Consider the following 23,400-nt stretch of genomic DNA (forward strand, 5'->3'; position numbering starts at 1 on the left):
ATGAAAATTTAATTCCCTTAAAGACTGTTACAAATGGTATATGCAGGATATGGCTTTGCAATCTCACATTTTATCATATGATTATTTTTTATATCAATAGAAAGATAATTTTTGTAATACACTGTCACTCTTTATCCCCCCACCCCAGTGTAGTATGACGTATCGCAGAAAATTTAACGTTTCGTCAATAGAAATTGATGGCAGAGATTTTTGTTTTTAATCTAATAATTTATGCAATAGTATGTGTGGCAATGGCCTCATTAATATACTGGGCAACGGGATAGTTAATGTAGGATTGTTTTGAATTAGTTCTACATTGTACCTGTGTAGGTTGTTTTGAAGTATGCTCAAAACTTTGTTCGTTCTTCTTCACGGTTTGCCTGTTTTGCTGAATAAAAAAATCATGGTTTCTGGGAGGAAATTAAGTTAAATTTCCCTTCGGAAACTCGACTTACTTTAAATTAACGTGAGGGAGGGGAAAAAACCTGTACTTCAAATTTTCAAATCCCACTTCGTCACCGGTCTATTACCTTAGCAGCTTGTACTACAGGATGGCTAACTGGAAAGGCACAAGCATAGCAACATAACAAAAATCTCCCCTCCTCCCAGAGAAAAAAAAAAAAGGCTCCCGGCGACGAATTTTCGTTGAAATCCCTTAAGTATACTAAGAAGGGTTTTCCATCCAAGAAACTCGGGTTTTAATTTGCAATAAAAAAAGACGGTCGTAGAACTTACTGTTTCAAATATAAAATATATACTGAGCCTTTATTCATTGATAGCCTAGAACTCATTACAAGTGATGGCTGAAGGACGGAGACCGACTACCCATCGATCCTCAAAAAGCTAGTTAGGGCTGAAGGGAGTTTGTCTGCTTCTTTCGGGTATAAAGTGTTAAAGGACACACACACACACACCGATACAAGAAATGGAAATAAATAAAGAGAGAGAGAGAGAGAGAGAGAGAGAGAGAGAGAGAGAGAGAGAGAGAGAGAGAGAGAAGGAGAGAATTGAGACTCGTCTTATATCAAAACCGGTTAAATGAGGGGCATTTAAAGCATTTTTTTTTTATGTTGACTACATACATGAAAGGTCACAAGACCTATAATAACACGGTGCCATGTGCAGGCAGTGATTAAGAAGAAAAATGCAGCCTACTGATATGTTTATCAAAGAGTGGGAAGTTGTAATCAGTAGGAAAAAACAGTAGGGGAGAGATTTTTCCAAATAATTAGATGTGGATGGAGTGAAGGAAGCTTATGAGAAGTTAGTTCTGTGTGTTCAAAGCATGACAGTGTATGGATGTTGGCCAGCAGCTGTTCTAGTTCTTCTATGGTTGGAAGAAAGTGAAGGAATGGTAGCAGCCAATAGAAAGGCACAGCGCTGAAACAGAGCGCCTGGATAAGGTGACTGAAGGGAATCTGTGAGGGAAGGGGCGTCTATTAAGTGGATTGCCCTCTTCTGAATATCATCAAGAATTCTTAGAGAAGTCTTGGGTGCTCCACCCTAAATGTGTGAATAGTACTCCAAGGTTGGATAGATCTGAGACTAATAAAGTGTTAGGAGTTGAGAAGAAGAGAAGAGAAGTTTAGAATGCTAAAGGAAATCAAGCTTTTTAGAGGCTAAGGAGACTATGTGAATAATATGTTCGAACTAGGATAAACTGGATGTGACAATCAACCAAGAAGAGAAAGTTGATCTTGAAAGGAAACTGGAACATCAAAAATGAGAGATGAGGTAGAATTTTTCTTGTGGGTAATATGGCACGCTTGAGCTCTTTCTTTTGGCATTGAAATTTACTAAGCTGTCTTCACCCCTTTTCAGGATGTTGAGAAGGCTAGTGTTCAAGTCACTGGTTATGGAAGATTGAGGCATGTGACATTAGAGTATTGCAGGGTTTATTGGATGATGCAGAGGAATGAAGAGTAGTGTCACTGGCCAAACTGTAAATAGGATTTGAAGTCAGAAAAAGGAGGAGTAATTGATGTAAAGAAAGAAGAGTGTGGATAGGAGCACAGAACCCTGAGACATTACAGATTGGTGGGGAAATGTGATGAGAGGAAGCTATCTACCCTGATACACACACACACTGAACGATTAGTGAGAAAGCTGGTAATTCAATCACAGAGTGTAGAAGGTAGGCCATAAGATAGCAGTTTGTTCAGGAGGTCTCAGTGCCAAACACATCAGATGCCTTAGAAATATCGAAAGCGATAATATGAGTTTCTCCAAATCCTTCCATAGTCTGAGTTCAAAGGTAGGTGAGATTAGTTAGGAGGTCAGCCGTATAACTAGAATGGCAGAATCTATTGGTGATCAATAATTAATTGATGAGTTTCCAGGTAATAAAGAAGCTGGTTGTTGATAAACTTCTCATCAAGTTTGAAAGTTGACTAAATTTTGTCAACCCCCATTTAGGGTATAGGCTGGATATGGGCTTGCTTCCATGAGATTTTGTAGATGCCAGTAGAATATGAAAGTTTATATAGACGAACAGAGGATGGGTATCAATTCTGGAGCACAACTGGAGGAATACCATAGACCAAGAGCCTTATTAGTATCAAAATTAATCAGTTTTTCTGATGTCCTTTTGGAGAAAATTCTAGAGGGTGCATACAGTGGGTAGTTTGTGGAAGTGTGCAGGAAATGATTTTCTTTGGTTGTCCAGACAGGAGTTGAAGGGAAAAAAAACTGATGCCAAAAGGACTGCCTTTTCCTTGGGTGAGGTTATCACAGTGCCATCAGGATGCAAGAGGAGGTGGCAACATGGAAGGGCAGAAGTTATGCCCAACAGCTTTAGCAAAGGACCAAAAGGCTTGACTGCCAGTTGAGCAGGAAGTGAGTTTATTGCATTTCATTCTTATGAAATCTGCTTTGTAATCGTTAACAACTTTTTTCACGTTTACAATTTCAGCTTACACATATCATGTAAGCTGAATGAGAAGCTGCATATTTTAATTTAAAACCATTGAACATAAGCTGCATTTTTATCATGGACGGCAGAGGCACATTTTTTGAGTACCAGGGCTTGGATACAGGTCAGATGTTTGCAGTGGAGTGGTGAATGAAGGTTCATTCCAGTGAGGATTATTTCAGTTAGCAGTTCAGTGCATGTGTTTGGACCATGAGAGTGAAAGCAGTAATTTGATCATGGAAAAGCAGAATAAAAATTCTGGAGATCATTCCAGTTGACAGAATTATACTTCCATATGGTATTGGCTGGGTGGAGGGTGAACTGAAGAGGAGACTTGAATAAGAGTGTGGCCAGAGTTGCTGAGGGGGGAGAGCAGACATCCATAGTATATTCGGAGGGAGAATTGGTTAAGAAAAGCTTAAGAATGTTGGTAGAATGATGAGGATTGTCTGATATTCTGGTTGGTAGATTGACTATTTGTGTTAAGCCATGACTGATGGCAAATGATTCAGCTTGATCTGTGAAGTTGCAGGAGGGAGCCAGTTGGTGTTATGGGCGTTAAAGTCTCCAAGGAGGACAATCTCACAATTTGGGTAATTAGTTTGGAAGAAATCGATATTTAGTGATAGGTAGTCAAAAAGGGCAGCAGGATTGTCAGAGTTGTTCTAAGTTGGATAGACTTTGACAGGTGATATCAGATTTCACAAAAGCACACCTTCTGCCTTTTTTGCAAAATGCACTTGTGTAGGATGGAGCTAGAAGAGTTGAGGTGGACCGTGGTCGTGGAGAATGCCAACCGAAGTTCTGTTAGTAAAAAGATACAAGGTTTTGATGTGTGTAATTGATGTCTGTCACTAACGTTTGTATTAATTCCATGGATGTTGGTGAAATGAATATGTTTCTTATTGGGAAAAGGTTTGGTATTATTTTGAGTGGGTTGAGGTATATTTTTATTATTTCTTTCAATTTTTTTTTGTTTTATTTTTCATATTTTTTTAAAAAAAAATGTTATTTTTTATGGGAGATATTTTATATCCACAGTTAAAACTAGTGCTTTTTATGATTGTCTTTCATGTGTAGGTGGTTGATTCAGAATACAAAGAGAAGAAGCATGCAGCTGGGGTGAGGGACTTGTGAACATAACTCACACATAGGAAGTGCCCAGACTCCAGTCCAAGCGTGGCCTCGGACAGCGCCTCCTGCATACTATAGAACTGGTCTCCATCCAGACACGAAATGGCAGCAGCAGGATTATTCAGATCAGGAAACCTCCAAGAGATGCATTACCATCGGATTTGGTCCTGTGCACAATCTGGCAGCTAGCTTGTGGAAAACTGTTTTCCTGCTGTACCCACAAATGGAGCAGAAACTGGCTGATTGAAAACGATATAATGAGTATACACAGAAGGTCATCACCCAAACCGCATATGAGAAGAAATAGGTAAAGGAAACCAGAGGACCTACCCTGGTGTGCATGGTTGCAATCCCTCTTTCCACACACACACACACAAACATATGTCATCAGCTCACTAAAAAGCAGTACTAACTAGTGTTGTTTATCTACCTGGTCAATTTTATAGAACTCCCACCTTCTTGTAAATTCCTTTAACATCCAGCCGTTCTATTCCCAAGATATGTAGAGTAACACAATGGCTTACCCATTTCTTGATGAACCATTCATTGTTCTGCTTCAGGGAAACAATGGATGGTCCCTAGATTAAACAGGGTCTTTAATTGTACAGTACCCAACGTTCACCCAAGCGTTTAACTTCCAACCATTGTTTTTATGAAAGAGAGAAACAACTTAAGAATTCTGTGTCATTAAAAGATCACTTTCAACCATCAGACTGAGTACAACTTTCAGAGTGGATTAAAAAAAAAAAAATCAGGACGAAGAATGATTTATTTAAAAAAGAAAATTAACTTTCTAGATTTCAAATACCAAATCGTGATTTTTCGAAAAATCTAAAATTAATGCTTGTAAATGCCACTCAAATTCCATAGAAACCTAGATCATGACGAACTACCGTAGTCACCCTTATCCGTGGTCAATCCAGGTGATAGAAAATTCCAGAAATAAATAATCTATAATTATATCTGCAAAGTGGATATTAGATGCAATATTATTTCAATTTCAAAGTCGAATGTTTGTAGAAGGTATGAAAATTTCGTAACTTGACTTGAGAACTTGTGAGAATACAATCCTCGCCATCCCCGAGTTCCTACTTAAGGTGGATCATGTTAATTTTACCGATGTAATTTTGCATCACCAAAATTAAGCCATATGGCTCTTTCTTTTAGTAATAGACAATTCATAAGTTTTAAATTGTTCTGAGTAGTTCTTGGTTATCAGATCGACTGTCATGGTATCACAGTGCTTATGTTCAAGTAACCCTTAATTCACTTAATAATGGCCTCAAAGTGCAAGAGTAGTGATGCTGGCAATTTGGATTTGCCAAAGAGAAGCCGTAAAGTGCTTCCTTTTAACTATGAAAGGCGAAAGTTCTCGACTTCATAAAATAATAAATAAATAAAAACGTATGCTGAGGTTCTTAACATTCCATTCACATTCAGATAACTTTTATTACAGTATGTTGTTATAATTGTTCTATTTTTTTTATTAGTTATTGTTGTTAATCTCTTACTGTGCCTAATTTATAAATTAAACTTTATCATAGGTATTAGTTGCTGTGAGCTAGTTGCTGTAGGAAGCTGTGAGCAAGAGGGTGAGGAGTGGCTTCTTTGCGTGGAGGGTGAACTATGGAATGCATTGCCTGAGAAAGTGGTTAGAGCAAGAATGGTCAATGAGTGGTTTTTTTCTAAGAACTACCTCTCACGATGAGTCTTTTGACTCCATGGAGGGCTGGATAATAATAGGTATGTATGGGTTCGATACTATCCAAGGGGTGTCTTGGAACCTATCCCCTGCAGATAAGGGGGAAGACTACTGTAGACAATTCACTGCTGCTGATCAGTTTGTGAAAAAATAAATAACATTAAATTATTCTTCAAGTGCTATTTACTTCTGTCTTTAGTGGCTCTGATGTTTAGTCCAGTGTTTTATTTTTATGTCTAGTCATGATATTTTTCTTCTTCCTATTGATTTTACCTTCTAGTATTACCAGGAGAATGCTATATTTATGGTTTCTCATTAGATGTCCTAAGTAGGCAGTTTTGATTATTTTCACAATATTGATTAATTCTCGATTTTTGTTTATTCTTCTCAGTACTACTACTTCATTCTTCACCTTTCCTGTTCATGGGATCTTGAGCATCCTTCTAAATATCCACATTTCAAAGGCTTCCAGTTTTTTTTTATTTTTTATTTTGTATTTGCTTTAACCTCCATGTTTCAACTCCATACAGTAAACTAGACCATATTTCGATAACAACTGACTTTAGAATTAAGTCAGTTGTTATCGAAGGGTTGTTGCTTATTATAAGGTTTTTTTTTTTGTTTTGTTTTTTAGGCCTATTTCTGTACTTTCTTTGTTGACACATTCTAGGAGTAGTCGAAGAACTTGAATATTTATTGCAATTAAAGCAGTATCATCTGCATTGTGCAATTATTAATAATTGGCCATTTATGATTAACTTCTTCCTTTTTTCCTTCTAAAGCATTCAGAAATAAGACTTCAGAGTAGATGTTAAACAGAAGTGGAGATAGTATACATCCTTGTCTCACATCTCCTTTAATTTTGATATTACTTGTCCTGATGTCTGTCTGGCTCCAGTAGAGGTTTTTAATGATTCTAACATCCTTATCATCTAGCCTAGTTGCTCTAAGATGTTTATGAGTTCATTGTGCTAGACCTTATCAAAAGCTTTTTCGAAATCAATAAAACTAAATTAAATTTAAAAAAAAAAATCCCAGACACAGCCAATAGTATTAGGAAAAATTGCTGAAATCTCATGAAAGAAAACTAAGGGGGGGGGGGTGTAGTTTAATTACAAGTTATAACATAAATTGTCTGATCTGTTTATATTAAATTAAACCAGTGAAAAGAATAATGCATAACAAAAATGAATGGTCAACCCAGCTCTGAAGAGTACCTTCATTATGTTATTACAACTAGAGAAACTTCTTTCAATCAGTAATATCACATACATTAAGCATGATAAAAATTTTTATGTATATTTATAACATTGAGCAGTACTGAATGGCTAGTTCGGGATGTAATTCTTCCTAATTGCTAGCAATGCATCCCCTTAAGTTGATGCTATTCTGAATCAGAGGATGGATTCAATGAGGTGTCCAAAGTTTCACAAGGATGTCAAATCACATTCCTCATTTGCTCCAGTAACAAATCCTTCTCAAAGAACTCATTCTTGAAAGTAACGCATGTTGCGAAATGGTGTATTATTCTGCTGTAACTGTTATGAAATGGATAACCCGTAATCATAATAGAATGTATATGGTCACCAACAACGTTCACGTAGGCTGTAGCATTCAGATTGTTCCATCAGTATCCACGAAACAAGTATTAAGAAAGTGCCCTCTAGATGTCAACTATAGTATATGGTTGCCATTCAGAATGATTCCATTAATTTGTTACTGCTTATCAATACTCTGTCCATGCCCTAAGTGCAGAACACTGGAACTAGTATTTAATTAATTAAATAGTGGTTCCAATACTTGGGGGGGGGGAAGAGCAGTATCACATTTCACTGTATAGTATATAAGTCATTAGGAGCAACTATATCTTTACCATGTGCAACAGATATAGGCACTCTCACCAGCAGATTTCTCTTCCCTTTCCCTGTCAAAGGATCATGGGGGAACCCCACACAAATAAATAAATAAATGTGACTTTTTAAAAAATTTCATATCACTACCCTTAGGTTAAAAAAAAAAAAAAAAGAATTTTGTGGCATTACCACAAATGAAGGCATGACTGGAGTTTTCTATGTTCCTCAGATTCATACAGCCCCCTTCATGTCACGAAATTGTAGTAACCATATGACTGCAATCTCTAAGCATGCTACAAAATGTTTTCTTTTTTTTTTTAAATTGGTTTTAGCCATTAAGCTGAGATAAAGTTCACTCTTAACAGTACTGAAGATTCCTTTTAAGAAACACTGGTAATAGTTCATCTGTTTCAAGTTGATCTCACAATTTACTTTTGTTCAACTCCAATTAAGAGGATTGCCTTTTCAAGTAAAGAATACAAATCCAAAAATAATTTTCTTCAAAGAAAGTGAATATGTTGTGCAATTATCAAATTTTAAGCGGCTATAAATAAAAACAGTAACTACATAAGTCCAGCTTCCAATTTGGAACTAGCAATTATGTGAATTACTGTAACATGTGATATATAGTAATGTACATAATACCAATGATAAGGTTATGTTTTTAATACCAATCTACTTTAAAAAATAAAAGTGTGCAATGCAAATGAATGAATTATCCTAAAGACATTTGATTGCTTTGGGAAAAGTCAAGAGAAATTCAATGTTTTTATTGTTTGCTGAGTACTGGTTGTGAAAAGAAACAAGAAAAAGCTTATATAATATCTTTAAGTGAAATTTTAATACATAATTTTCTACTATATTAATATGTACATAGCATATACTATACATGTAAATGTATATATTTACAGAAACAGAAAAACATTTTAACTTATTGCACACAAAATAAACATTTTGTGTCACTAATTATTTAATATAAAAACGTTTCAGTTTCCTTTGAAACATTTTGTTATTATATTCAATATATTAGTAGAATACAAGTTTATCAAACTATAGTGTACTACAGTTCAGGAGGAGTTTCAATATTCAGTTCCCTTCTGAGATTTTCCATTTGCTGTTCCCATCTTTTTTCAAAGTATACATTCATCAGAAATTTGGCATTAGATCCACAACGAATTGCCCATGGTAGATAAGAAGATAAATATTTTTGCCTTTGCCTAAAAAGAATGTACTAATTAAATTTTTTAAAATATTAGATATATTTAAAAAAACTAATAAAAATTGTTGATTACAGAATTACCAACACTTATAAATAAGCCAGGAGTAATATATTAATGATGTTAATGTATGGTGCATTAGTATTGTGGGTGAGCTAAGGAAGTAAGAAGAAAATACCACCTATAAAGATTTTCACAAACATCTATGTCACAGTGGGAATTGAACCCATAGCTTTTAGGTTGGCAAGCAGGAGATACTATCCAGTTGCTGGGGCACACTTTATGAAGAAAGTTGTTTCAGGGCAGAGGCAGATGGAATTAAGAGAAAGAGGGGAAACAGGTTCAGTACATTTGAAACTGGAGTACAAAGGATCTTGAATAGCCATAAAAAGCATCAGAATTCAAGAAAAAATGAAAGAGTTTGAGAACAGGAACCAAACCTTGGAGACTCAGTGGCAAGCCCTGAAGAAAACACTGGTTGATTCAGCCAGAGAGGCATGTGGTGAGGTTTTCTGCAAGGATAGAAAAATCAGAACTCCATGGTGGACACAGGATGTTAAAGAGGCAGTAAAAGAAAAGAAGAAATCATATCAAAAGTTCCTGGCAAATAAGTCAGCTTGTGCTCTTAGAGAATACAGACACAAATGTAAAAAAGCTAAACACTGTGTAAAACTGGCTAAGCAAAAGTCATGGGAGGACTTTGGTAAGAACATAGAAAATAAATATCAAGAAGGTGCAAGATATTCTGGAGGTTGTTGAAGAAGCTAAGAAATGGACATAAAAACAGGAGAAAAAGATATCCTCGAAGTATGGAGTTATTAGTTTGAAAAATTGCTAAATGAAACAAGCAGTGATGATGCAGTGATGATGATGAAGCAGAGTATGAAGGTATAAAAGTTCTACAGTGGCTGTACTGCATAGTTCAGAAGGCTTGGATAGAGAATAACTCTCATAATACCCATGTATAAAAAGGGAAATAAAACTGAATGTGAGAATTATAGAGGTATTTCATTACTGAGTATTCCTGGTAAGATATATGCAAGTATACCTGAGAAACGGTTGAGAAGGGTTGTGGAAGGGAAGCTTGGTGAAGAACAAGCTAGATTCAGGCCAAATAGAGACTGCCAGGATGAGATTTTCACCTTACGACAGAAGGCTGAGAAATCATGGGAATATAACAAAGATCTGTATTTAAAGTTTTGTAGATCTGGAAAAGGCATATGACAAGGTGCGAAGAGAGAAGCTTTCAAAATGCTATAGTTATATGGTGTTAATGAGGCATTATATCAAGCAATACAGTCTTTATTTGAGTTGAAAGTCAGCAGTTAGAATTGAAGGCAGGAAGGTGGTTTAATTGAATCTAGTGTCAGACAAGGATGCACATTATCCCTCTGTTATTCATTATCTAAACTGTGGGCCATAAGTTTTGTTCAGAGGGACTGTGAAATAATGAACAAATTTAAAATGTTTTAAGACTAAGTAGTTCTTTTTTTTTTTTTTTTTTAAATCTTAAAAGAAACTTATTTAATTTTTATTATTTCTTTTTTTATTTTAATGGGAAAAAATCACACATTGGTGTTGATTCACAAATTTTGCTTACTGCGTATTTCGGCACTTGAATATTAGTAAACATATGCTTATTCATATAACTTTCATTTCAAAGGTATTGATAAGAAGCACAAAAAAGCTTACAAATGCAAAATCTTGAATATAAATTGTATTGAATATAAATACAATAAATATTATAATAATATATGTCGGTATTATGATTTTTTTTGATGGGGGGGGGCGTGAAATATTAAAATTTTTCCAAACGGGACCTTGGCATCCATAAGTTTTGGAAGCACTGATCTATATGGATCACATTATGAAGGAAAGTGGTATTAAACCTGATATCAAAATTGTAGATGTTAATCTCAGCTCTTTGCTTTATGCAGATGATTTTATACTTCTAAATAAATCTGCTACAAGTCTGCAAGATTCCCTGACTAAATTGAATAACTGTCATAATCGATATGGTATGAAGGTCAGTATTAAAAAGACAAAGATAACGAAAATATCAACTGCATCGTGAATGGAGAACCTATAGAACGAATAAAACATTTCAGCTACTTAGGCACGATTTTTACTGAAGATGGTAAATTAAATATGGAAATAGACAACAGAATCAACAAAGCTGGTATGGTAGGAAGTCAACTGAATAAATTTATATGGAATAAGAAAGCAATTAGCCAAAACACTAAATTAGCTGTATACAAGACAGTGTTCAAATCACTTATGGATCTGAGAGCTGGGTTAGAAGTAAAACACTTCACCAAAGACTAGAGACTACAGATATGACAATCCTGAGAAAGATCAGGGGCATGAACAGATGGCATCAATGGCAATATCACATTAAAAATGAGAATATTAGGAAAGAACTTGACATTGCCTGCATCCAGGAATGCATTAGCAGAACTAATCTCAGGTAGTATGGTCACTTAAACAGAATGGGAGAGGAAAGATTAGCAAAACAAGTGTTCTCAGCCAGGTTGGCAGGAAGAAGACCAAGACATAGGTGGATTGATACAGTAAAAAGTGTTTTATACGATAGAAATATAAGATCTGATAATGTTGGGGTCTTGACAAGTAACAGACTGATTTGGAGGAAAATTGTAGATAAGAAGTTAGTAATGATGTCAATTTTTCATGTAGTACTATCATATCCTGTACGCCCCTTGAGGGTATATATCAGAAATTTGATGATGACGTACAAAGGATCTTGAATAGCCATTAAAAGCATCAGAAGATGCTGGTTGTGTTTTAACAAGTGCAAAGGGAAATGATATGATGGATGCCAATATGGAGCAGTGTAAAGTACATGTCAAAAAAAAAAAAAAAAAGCTGAAATAGACTGTGAGATAGTACACAGTCTTGCCATAAATACTGTTATAATTTCTGCACAGCAGCACGCTGCCCACGGAATTGCACAATCCCGGTTCCGCTAGTGCCAGTGTGTGTGTGTGTAGCCAATATTTCCATGTTTATCAGTAGTAGTAGTAAGAGAGAGAGGTCTACCTGTCTGGTTAACATGCAGTAGGGAGATTATGAGAACTGTGTAGCTGAAACAGTACTTCATAAGGTTGCAGAATGCAACCACATGATATTTTCAACATGTTAAAAACACTTGGGATCAGAATAGGATGTTTTGTGTATCAGACTATTAACCATTATAATGATACAGAAGATGTATATGATTGCCAAAGAATAGGTTGACCACATGGCATTAGGATGCAACAGCTTGTGAGGGCTGTGATGGAATATTTCGAATAATTCTGTGAGAACACAAAGTGATGTCATGACAGATGAACGTTTCGCATAGGATGATATCATGTGTACTAACTGATTACCTGGGGGCTGAGCCTGTTGTCTTTCTACTGGACACTTCTTAACACCACAATTTATGCAGGAGAGGGTGATAAAATCAAAGGCACGTCTCCAGCAGCAGCACACAAACAGACACAGAGATATCCGCTTCACAGATGAGATGTTCACCATTGAAGAGTTGCTTAACTGCCAAATGATGGTTGCATAGCACATGCCATATCACCCAGGATTTAGAGAGGTCATCACCCTGCATCAGTGCTGGTTTGGTGGGGATGACATATGAGGGTGATCTGAAAAGTTCTTGGCCCAACAATGAAAAAAATTATTTATAATTTTCAACATAATCTCCCTTAAGACTAATACATTTATTCCAGCGATGCTCCAGCATCATTATCCCTTCCCTGTAGTGGTTCTCAGTAAGATCTGCAAAATATCCCTCTACAGCTGCAACTTGATTCGAAGAAAAACGCTGAACTAGCAAGGAGGAGTTTTAGTTTTGGGAAGAGATAGAAGTCAGAGGGAGCCAAATCTGGGGAATAAGATTGATTTTCCAACAGTTCATAGTGCAGATTCCTTAATTTTCCCATTGCCAAAACACCTTTGTGGGCATTGTCCTGATGAAAGATTATTTTTTTCTTCTGCAAACTGGGTCTTTTCTCACGAATTTTTTTGTCTAGTATGGCTAAAAGATCAGAATAATATTCTCCAGTTATTGTTTTACCCTTTTCAAGATAATTAATAAACAAAATGCCTTTAGCATCCCAAAACACCAATGCCATGACCTTTCCTGCTGATGGAACTGACTTTGTTTTCTTTGGCGTTTGGATTCTGCTGTGTAATGGTGAATCCAAGTCTCATCCATAGTAATAAATTGATGCACAAAATCAGTTTTATTCTTGTTAAAATGCTCCAAGCACTGTTCAGAAATTGGATCTGCTGTGAGCAAGCACGGCACCCATCTTGCGCAAAGCTTTTTCACATGCAATTCTTCATGTAAAATATATCCTACACGTTCTTTTGAAATGCTTATAGTCTCAGCAATTTCATGCACTTTGACTTGCCGGTCATCCAATTCCATATCATGCACTTGATCAATGATTTCTGGTGGTGTTACACTTTTTGGATGTCCTTCACGTGGATCATCTTCAAGGCTGGTACGGCCACGTTAAAACTTGGCAGCCCATTTCTTAATTGTCAAAAATGAAGGAGAAGAGCGCCCATAAACTTTTATAAACTTCGAATGAATTTCTTTTGGAGTTAAACCCTCTTTTACAAAGAATTTTATAACTGCACGATACTCAACGTTATCCATTTCGAGGGATACAGACAACACTTTTGCTTCAGACAGCTGTATAAAACAAACTACTTGATAGAATGACTTGCAATTTCACATGGATGCTTATGACAGATGTGCCAACTTAGAAAAAGAAATCTCTTACTGATAGTGTTGCCATCTATGGTTGAGGCTAAGAACTATTCAGACCACCCTTGTATAATCGGACAAGTCAAAATTCACAAAATAAGTTATGCAACATGTCTCATAACGACATCTAGATGACCTTACTTTAGATTCAATGTACAAAGTTAACCCCAATGATATTCTAACCCTCGTAAAGTTAATGATCTCAGGAAACTTTTTTAATTTAACAATGATATCTATATCCAAATTTTTGAACTCCCAATGGGCCAAAATATTAGTGGACAATTGGCCGAACTATTTTTGTCACATCTGGAGTCTAACTAATTAAACCCTTCCCTTCCCCTCAGGATTACTTTTTTTAGCATTAGACTAAAATTCACCATAGAATCAGAATGTGAAAAATCCATAATTTTTTTTATTTAATGTTAATAGATCCAATGACCATAGATCACCCAGACTCCATTAGGAAGTCAGTTATTCTTTCACAATTTATGAATACACAAATTTTCTTCCAAGAATAGTTACCTTAATAAATAAATAAATAAAAAAAAAATTAACAGAGTTTGAAAAACCAAAATTATCTATGCATTTAATAAATTCAAAAATCGATTATTCAGTCCCACAACCAAAGAAAATTTTCCAATAATAAATATTCCCTAATTCCTCTGAAGATGACTTCTAGTTGAAACAGCCCATACACTATAATTTTTATATTTTCTGCTCATTCATTATATCACACAGTATATATTTTGTTTTGTTCTTTAAAAAAAAACTTCCCATGTTTTTTTAATCTATTTTAAGCTTTTAAGTTTCTCTTGTAATTTATTATCTTTTTAAGAGTTCAGGTTAGGAGTTTATATCTACCAAAATTATGTTCCAAAATTTTAAAATCAACAAATCAATAACACAAATAGCTTTCCTAATGTATGTCTAAAAGCATCTTTTCTGTTATCACTTTTTAACACGTTCACATTGGGAAGTGTTTTGCATGTTTATAACACTCATGGGACTTCTCATTACTGTTTGTGTGCTACTTTCATATTGGGCAGGCTCACTGACACAAAGTTTACATGGCATATTAGTTTCAACTCTTTTGGTAGAATTATTTGAAGTTAGGATTTGTGATATGTCTTAAAAACATCAAAAATTTCAAATGCAATAGAGCAAACACTTATTTCAATTAATTGAAAATATGGACAAATGTTAGGACAACTGTTTTTAGTTAAATACTGTGTTTGTTGTTACAACAAAATGTTTTGCTCAAGTCTATGCAACATAGTTTTGGTGAGAGAGGATATGAGTTTCATTAGGTAGTGCCATTTTTATCCGAGTTGTCTCTACTTGCAGTATTCGTTGAGAAATATATTACACAGACTGAAATCTCTGTACCTTATTCAGTGATACAATAAAACTACTTGTTTTTTTGCATCTGCAGTACAGTAGCTGTTGGGGAGTGCATGTTGTTCACTATTATAGGGATAGCTTTCATTCTAGAGCTCTCATTCTGGATAGGGGGCGTGTTGGTGGTAGGATTACGTTTGAAGAGCTGCAAAAGATAAGTTATTTAGTTCTAAAAAAATAGCATTATCAGTTTAAAAATTGTGCCAGAATTATAGTATATTGTGGAGTTAATCTGTTTGGCATAAAATGTGTTTTAATTAGTGTTAAATTAGTATTCTGATAAGATACGATAGATACGTAGCATAGCATATGGCTCCAATGAGAAGAAAGACAATGCCGTCCAAATCATTGCAGTCTTTGTTTAAAAAAATTTTTAACCAAAGGGAGTTTGTTCAGTATAACATCTGCGGGATGTAAGTTTTTCCGAGAGCGGCTGGAGTTTGGTTCAATAATGATAGTGGTGGGAATGTGTGCTGAAAGTGTAAGGAAAGCGAGGATCTGAAGTGTCTCAATTCGCAAGATTAATGTAGTAGATGAAAGCCATAATGTGATAGAAAATAGTGATATGATAGGAATTTGGAATATAGTGCCAGATAGCATTGAGAGAGTGGTGTTGAAAGTGAGAGTGAAAGTACAGAGCAAGAGAATGGTTTGACTGATAAAAAAAATGAAGAGTTAGTTGCAATGAGGGAGATTGTACGGTTGCACGGAGTGATACATAGGGCAAAGCGGCAGCTGGAGCGATTACAAAATTGTTTACCGAATGCATCAGCTAACAGAAAGAAGCAAATGGGTTGTAAAAAAACAAGAGCATGATCAGGAGTGTAAGAAAAATGAAGGAGCGAGTGTTGTACAGTGATTCAATAGTAAGAGGTGTAATAGACGAGAGTTTGACAAAATCATACTTACCGGGTGCGAAAATTACAGATGTAAGTGAAGCTATTAGAGTGCAAAAGCAGAGGGTGAAAGAAATGATAGTAGTGGCAGGAAAACGAATGATTTAAAAGGCGAAAAATTTGCTATGAGAGAGGACTTAAAGGAATTACTAGATAGCAAAAGAAAAGAGTGAGAGAGTTAAGATAATGAGTCTGTTGCGATGGTATGACAGAGAAGAGTTGAGATGGAGGGCCATAATTGCAAATGACTCTATGCGCAGGTTATGGGAGAAGTGGTGTGGAGTTTGTGGACAGGTGGAGTGAGTCTGATGGGCGAAAGGACTTATACAAGATGGATGGGTTGCATCTGAACGGATTTGGTGTGCGGAGACTGGAAAAAGTGTTGTTGAATGAAGTGAAAGTGGATGCGCAGAATCAGGGAAACTAGAGCTATTAGCGGGGAGTGGATATGCAGACATCAGTGAGGCAGTTGAGTGTAAGAATGTGTATAATATGCCTGAGCTAGTAAGAAGGAACAACAAATCAAAATGGGATAGTTAGTATAAGGCATCAAGATAGGGGTGGGACTAACGGGCTTCTGCACTTCATGAATAATAATGCCAGGAGTATTAGGAACAAGAAGGAAGAATTTTTGGCCTTGGTTGGCTTTTCCTGGCCACAGGCTATTGGCATTAGTGAGACATGGCTGACAGAAGATGATATAGCTAGTGGGATAGAATGTGAAAGGGTATAGTGTGTTCAGGAGGGACAGAGAGAAAAAAATGGGGGAGGAGTGTTATTGATGATAGCTGATTAACTGCAGCCAAGGAGAATAGAAGTTGAGCTGCAGGATAGTGAAAAGAGCACTTTTGAGGCTATTTGGTGTGAGATTGAGACTAGCAGAACAAAATATACAATTGGGTGCTGCTATAGACCAGGTGATGGAATAGATGGTGGAGATAGTATGCATAAGCAAATAGATGCAACGAGTGGAAGGAGGAGAGGACACATGGGAGGAAGGAATTGGATTTTATGCAGTTAAGGGATAACTACCTGAGACAGCATGTAATGGAATATACTAGGGGTTCAAGAGTGCTTGACCTAACAATTGCATCTGAGAATTTGACTCTATTGAATATGACCACGTTGCCACCAACTGGTGAGAGTGATCATAAGGTCTTGACCTGGGAGGTGGCTAAATGCGTGGAAGTTTCAATTAAGAAAGGGTACATGTGGAATTACCAGGCTGGTAAGTATGACAAGCTTAGGCGATTGCTTGGTTCAGTGCCATGGCATGTAAAACTGCAAGGGCTGGAGGTTGATAGTGTATGGGAAGCGGTAAAGGAGGTAATGGCTGACTGTATACCTATAGTCAGAATAGTAAATCAAGTAGGAGTTCAATGGATAAATAACACCATTAAGCTTGAGCTGCAAAAAAAGAAACAACAGTGGAGGGAATTTAAGGAGAAAGGTGATCTGCAGGCCCACGAACAGTATAAAGCACAGTTCAGAAGGGTAACTAGTGTGTGTAAGAAAAGAAAAGTGGATTATGAAAGGAAACGAACAGCGAAAAATCAGCTACGGAACAAATCTGAAAACACACCATAACACAACATCACCAGATTTAAAGATCGGTACTATCAACATAAGAAGCCTGAATGGCAAAGAAATGGAGCTAGCGGAGGAATTAGATAAGTACCAGATCGACATAATAGGGGTGACTGAAACAAAAAAGACAAAAAACTGGTGAGATCTTTCTGAACAATAAATATAAAATGTTATATTCAGGCAATGACAATCAAGGAAAAGAAGGAGTAGCTATTGTATTCAACACTAAATACGAGGCTAATCTTGAATGGCAGGCAGTCTCAAGTATGGTGATGAGGACAAATATAAGAATGGAGAACTAGACAATGAGACTTATTTGTGCCTATGGTCCCACAGAAAGGTTCTACTAAGGTAGAAGTGGAAAAAAGTTTTGAGGCTCTAGAGAAAGCTACTGACACAATGAAAAAGGAAAAGCTTGGTCCTTGTTGGGGATCTAAATAGCAGAGTAGGAAATGATTGCGAGACATACAAAAATGTTTTGGGAAAATTTGGAGAGAAGAGCAAAGCTAATAATAATGGCAAATATCTGTTGGATTTCTGCTCAGGATATAGATTGGTTATTACTAATACCATGTTCCAACATAAAAATGTACAAATTCACATGGAGAGAAGAGGCAAGGAATAAGAAAAGTCTCACTGACTATGTTATTGTTGATAGTGATGTTTTCTCCCTGTGCAGGACACCAGAGTGTACAGATGATTTGAAATTGGAAGTGATCACTATTTAGTCTTGAGCAGGATAAAATTGAATTTCATATTGAAAAGAATAACATGTAAAAAAAGTTTTAAAGTGAATAAAAGTTGAGCAGCTCTCCGATGTGAACTGTAGAGTAAAATACACAAAGATTATTGAAGAAAAAATGAAAGTTTGAGAACAGGAATCAAACCTTGGAGATTCAGTGGCAAACTCTGAAGAAAACATTGATTGATTCTGCAAGAGAGGCATGTGGTGAGGTTGTCTGCAAGGATAAAAAAAATCAGAACTCCCTGGTGGACACAGGAAGTTAAAGAGGCAGTGAAGGAAAAGAAGAAAGCATATCAAAAGTTCCTGTCAAATAAGTCAGCTTGTGCTCTTAGAGAATACACAGACAAATGCAAGAATGCTAAACACTGTGTAAAACTAGCTAAACAAAAGTCATGGGAGGACTTTGGCAAGAATATAGATCAAGAAGGTGGCAAAATATTCTGGAGGTTGTTGAAGAAGAGGAATGGAGGAAAGAGTGCTGTAAAAGGAGTTAGAGATGATAAAGGTGACATGAAAATGGGAGAAAAAGATATCCTTGAGGTATGGAGTAATTACTTTCAAAAACTGCTAAATGAAACAAGTAGTGATGACAGCACAGTGGTAAAAAACACTGACCAGGCATGCAGTCAGGAATACATATCCATACTTGAAGTAGAAAACGCCATCAAAGGCATGAAAGGTGGAAAGGCAGCAGGAGTAGATGATATTCGACCAGAAATGCTGAAGTATGGTGGTATAAGAGTCTTACAGTGGCTGCACTGCATAGTTCAGAAAGCCTGGACAGAGGGACGAATTCCCGATGATTGGAGTAGAGCTCTCATAGTACCCATATATAAAAAGAGAAATAAAACTGCATGTGAGAATTACAGAGGTATTTCCCTACTGAGTGTTCCTGGCAAGCTATATGCAAGTATACTTGAGAAACGGTTGAGAAGAATTGTGGAAGAAAAGCTTGGTGAAGAACAAGTTTGATTCATGCCAAATAGAGGCTGTCAGGATCAGATCTTCACTTTACGACAAATAGTGGAGAAAGCATGGGAATATAACAGAGATCTGTATTTAAGTTTTGTCAATTTGGAAAAGGCATATGACAAGGTGCCAAGAGAGAAGCTAATCAATACGCTGCAGTTATATGGTGTCAATGGGGCATTATATCAAGCAATACTTAGTCTTTATTTGAGTTGTAAGTCAGCAGTTAGAATTGAAGCAGGACACCCCCCCCCCCCCCCACCCCCCCCCCCCCCCACCCCCCCCCCCCCCCACCCCCCCCCCCCCCCACCCCCCCCCCCCCCCACCCCCCCCCCCCCCCACCCCCCCCCCCCCCCACCCCCCCCCCCCCCCACCCCCCCCCCCCCCCACCCCCCCCCCCCCCCACCCCCCCCCCCCCCCACCCCCCCCCCCCCCCACCCCCCCCCCCCCCCACCCCCCCCCCCCCCCACCCCCCCCCCCCCCCACCCCCCCCCCCCCCCACCCCCCCCCCCCCCCACCCCCCCCCCCCCCCACCCCCCCCCCCCCCCACCCCCCCCCCCCCCCACCCCCCCCCCCCCCCACCCCCCCCCCCCCCCACCCCCCCCCCCCCCCACCCCCCCCCCCCCCCACCCCCCCCCCCCCCCACCCCCCCCCCCCCCCACCCCCCCCCCCCCCCACCCCCCCCCCCCCCCACCCCCCCCCCCCCCCACCCCCCCCCCCCCCCACCCCCCCCCCCCCCCACCATTTCCAGACAGCTGTAAGGCACATCCCTGCTTCTTGATACAGCATGTGCACTGCAGGAACCAACACCTCACGGTCTGCTCCACAGCAGCAGTAGCAACTTCATTCACCTGTTTGGTATGCTGATTGGTATGCAACCTCTGCAAGGTCAAACTCCCAATGATCACTTTTCTTCAAAATGAATAACCATTCATTGAAGAGCATATACAATTAGTAGACCTCACGACATTTGTTAAGGCAATGAAATTTGCAGAGTGCAGCAACAGCATAACAATTGTTAAGATAGTACAGCTTCACAAGCAAAACATGTTAAGACAAAGGTTAGTGCCATCAGTGTGGACGGTATGAGTAACTAGAAAGGAGAAAAATTCCACTTCCATCTTTTTAAACCTTCTCGGCATCTGCTGAGTTGTGTGATATGTGAATTCCATGCATTTGGCATTTACAACAGATGTCATTTCCACATGCAGTACAATGTATTCCTGCAAAGTTTCACAGTGTTTGGATCACTGGATGGTGCTCCACAAGGCCTTAAACAGGAATACTTTAATTTTGATCATCCTGCACACACACATACATAGTCAAATTTGGTTATAACGAGCAGTTATAACAGGATGGACAAAATTTTCTTATTACAACCATTACTCACTATATCAGTGATGAGTTAACTTTACCTCATATGTTTTTAAAATTTTCAATAACTCGATAAAAAATATTAATAAAAACAAAGGAAGTCTTAGAAAAAATTATATATAATTACATACCTAGATATTATTTGTATGAATATGCTTGTATAAACTACAATACATTTAATATTAAACACAATTTATTTGTCCATAATTTTAAAACCATACACTTAATATTAAACAAAATTTATTGCTCTGTAGTTAAAAACAATATTAATTAATAATAAACACAATTTCAATTTGTCTTTTTAAAAACAGACATAATGATATGTTGGTTTTTAAATCAATCCAGTCAATCATTCTTACATATAAAATCAGAGCATCCAAATTGTTCAGCAAATTTTTCCGCTTGAGCCTTCATCAAGATCGAATCGTCTATAGAGAATCCAGCATTTCTTCATATAGCAAGGTGCTTCAATCAGTATCTCAGGTATGGTGGTAAAAGTACTGGAAAAATTGGTCAAAATGAGAATTCAAAAATGGGTGGATAAGAATATGATACTATACGAGAGCCAACATGGCTTTATGAAGGATTGGTCATGCCATAGTAATTTACTAACTTTTTTTTTTATAATGGAGTAACAGCTGATTTGGATAAAGGAAATGGCTACACGATGATTCTGCTGGATTTGGCAAAGGTATCTGAGAGAATACCACATGGAACTCTTTTACACAAATTAGAATAAATGATGGAGGTCATATTATAAGAAAGTTTCACAGCATTTGGATCACTGGATGGTGGCTGCTGGACAGATATCAAAAAGAGGTGTATATAGAGGGGCAGAATCAAGGCAAAAGCAGGTGACCAGTGGTATGCCACAAGGTTCAGTGCTGGGATCACTACCATTAATTTGTACATAAATGATATAGGAAATAACCTGAAAGGAAATATTCAGTTGTTTGTGATGATGCGAAATTAGGTAGAATAATAGTTAATCAAGGCAATGTGGAGAGCTTGCAGGACAATTTCAACAGGCTGTCATGAGCAAAAGATAAAACTCCCATCTTTGGAAATGTTAAGTTATACATTTTGGGATAAAATGATTACAAGCTGTGTACCACAGTGATGGAACTGTACTCCAAGAAATAGTCAATATGTCCTCTAAAGTTTAGAGGACATTGACTATGAGGGCAAGGTGGCTAAAGTAACTCTTTTAAGTACTTGGCTATTGAAGAACACCCTAATAAGTAGAGATAAGGAAGTTATTTCACTCTATGAGGCCTTGATTCATCCATATCTGGACTATTGTGCTCAGGTCTGGTCTCCGGTTTTCTTGGGGATGAGCAAGTGGCAGAGAAGATTTTTTGACTTTTTTTGCAAACTGAGAGACACTTTCTTTTAGTAGATATGTTTCCACTATAAGGGTTCGTTTTTAACTGATTTTACAGTCATGGCAGTGTTAAGGTAAAGTGACGGAGGAGCGACACTAGAGAGGTAGATAGTGAGAAGACATGGTTAAGTTATAAACTGGCCCGTAATCCAATGTAGGTGGTCATAAAAGCTAATCGCTTGTTTCATTTCCAGTAAACAAAAAAACAAATGCATACTATGTTTTTTAAACTCATAGCCATTTGTCCATCTTATATTTCAAACAACATAAATTTCACTCACATTTACAGTAAGAAATCTGCTATATTCTTGTCCAAAGGTACCTTCTGGAAGAGTTTTCAAATAATCAAGATTGACAGTTTCTGAATTTATTCGTGGTCTGTTTCTGTAAAAATAAAATGTTAATTTAAATTTTCCATTTTTTTCCCTCTATTTCAGAACAATTAAAGTACAATATAATAAATTACATATTATTCTTATCCCTATTCTTAAATTGAACAAGCTAGATGTCACACTTTTTCTGTGATATCAATTTCAGTCGGAAAAAAAATGGATGAAAGAGAAACACAGTGTAAAGATAATATTAGGACAACCCCCCCCCCCCCACACACTCAAGGATAGCTATTATTTTTTTTTTATATGCATACATACAACTGATACATTCAAGACTCATTATGTGGGCATCAGAGTGTTCATACTGATTGACAGGTTATTTATCAAATGAAATGGCATCCATCACCCGCTCTCCACAAAGATCAGCCACAGCCCCTAGATCTGACAGGTAGCTACTATGTACAGTGCACTTGTTTGCTAGACAGCCAGCATCAGGATCAGTGAACACAAGGAATACATCCAGTTCGCTACTATGGCCACTCAAAGCTTGCTGACTATGCCTGACCACAGGATACTCTGAAAAAGATATTAAATATAAAAGACTTTTCCTGAATTCTACCTCAATCTTAAGGACTACTCAAACTTCAACAAATTTGGCTATATATAACTTCTTCAAATTTGGGAAGCATTCATCCTAAGAACTTCAACTTAGCAGCAAAGCACACTACTCTTAGGACTTCATGCTCACCTCAGTTGCTCTGCTTCAGTCTTGCTTCTAAATGTAGTGCCTGCATGTATGTACAAATTTGTTCACTGTTCTCTGATGATGACAATTTGACTTTGCTGAATTATCAGAAATATTGAAAGTTATTCTAATTAATATTAATATATGTTGTAATTTCCTTAAATAACGTTCTTATGAACAAACAACATAATAAGCCTTGCCACCAGATATATTAAACTTCATTTATTTATTAGCATTATCTTTAAATGCCTTTTTAGGGGTGCTTAAGGGTCAAAGCTGTATAACTGAAAGGAGACCTCCACATCGCCTTTAAAGCAATGCAGAGAACTGACCAGGGCTTCTAACCTAATGTCCAATCCTCAAC

The 23,400-nt window shown here is 37.3% G+C and overlaps 1 protein-coding gene across 1 annotated transcript in view; it reads right to left on the minus strand.

Annotated features, from left to right (window-relative positions):
• Positions 1 to 8,437: 8,437 nt before the first annotated feature.
• Positions 8,438 to 23,400, minus strand: part of Coq4 (Coenzyme Q4) — a 47,298-nt gene continuing 32,335 nt past the window's right edge. The window contains 3 exon segments of the mRNA XM_090396661.1: positions 8,438 to 8,810; positions 8,812 to 8,817; positions 22,241 to 22,343. Of these exon segments, the coding sequence (XP_090252787.1) occupies positions 8,661 to 8,810; positions 8,812 to 8,817; positions 22,241 to 22,343 (259 nt within the window). The 3' untranslated portion in view covers positions 8,438 to 8,660.

Source organism: Typopeltis vanoorti, chromosome 8 (assembly GCF_054136105.1).
Source record: "Typopeltis vanoorti isolate ZY-2024b chromosome 8, IOZ_Tvanoo_1.0, whole genome shotgun sequence".
Taxonomy (NCBI): domain Eukaryota; kingdom Metazoa; phylum Arthropoda; class Arachnida; order Uropygi; family Thelyphonidae; genus Typopeltis; species Typopeltis vanoorti.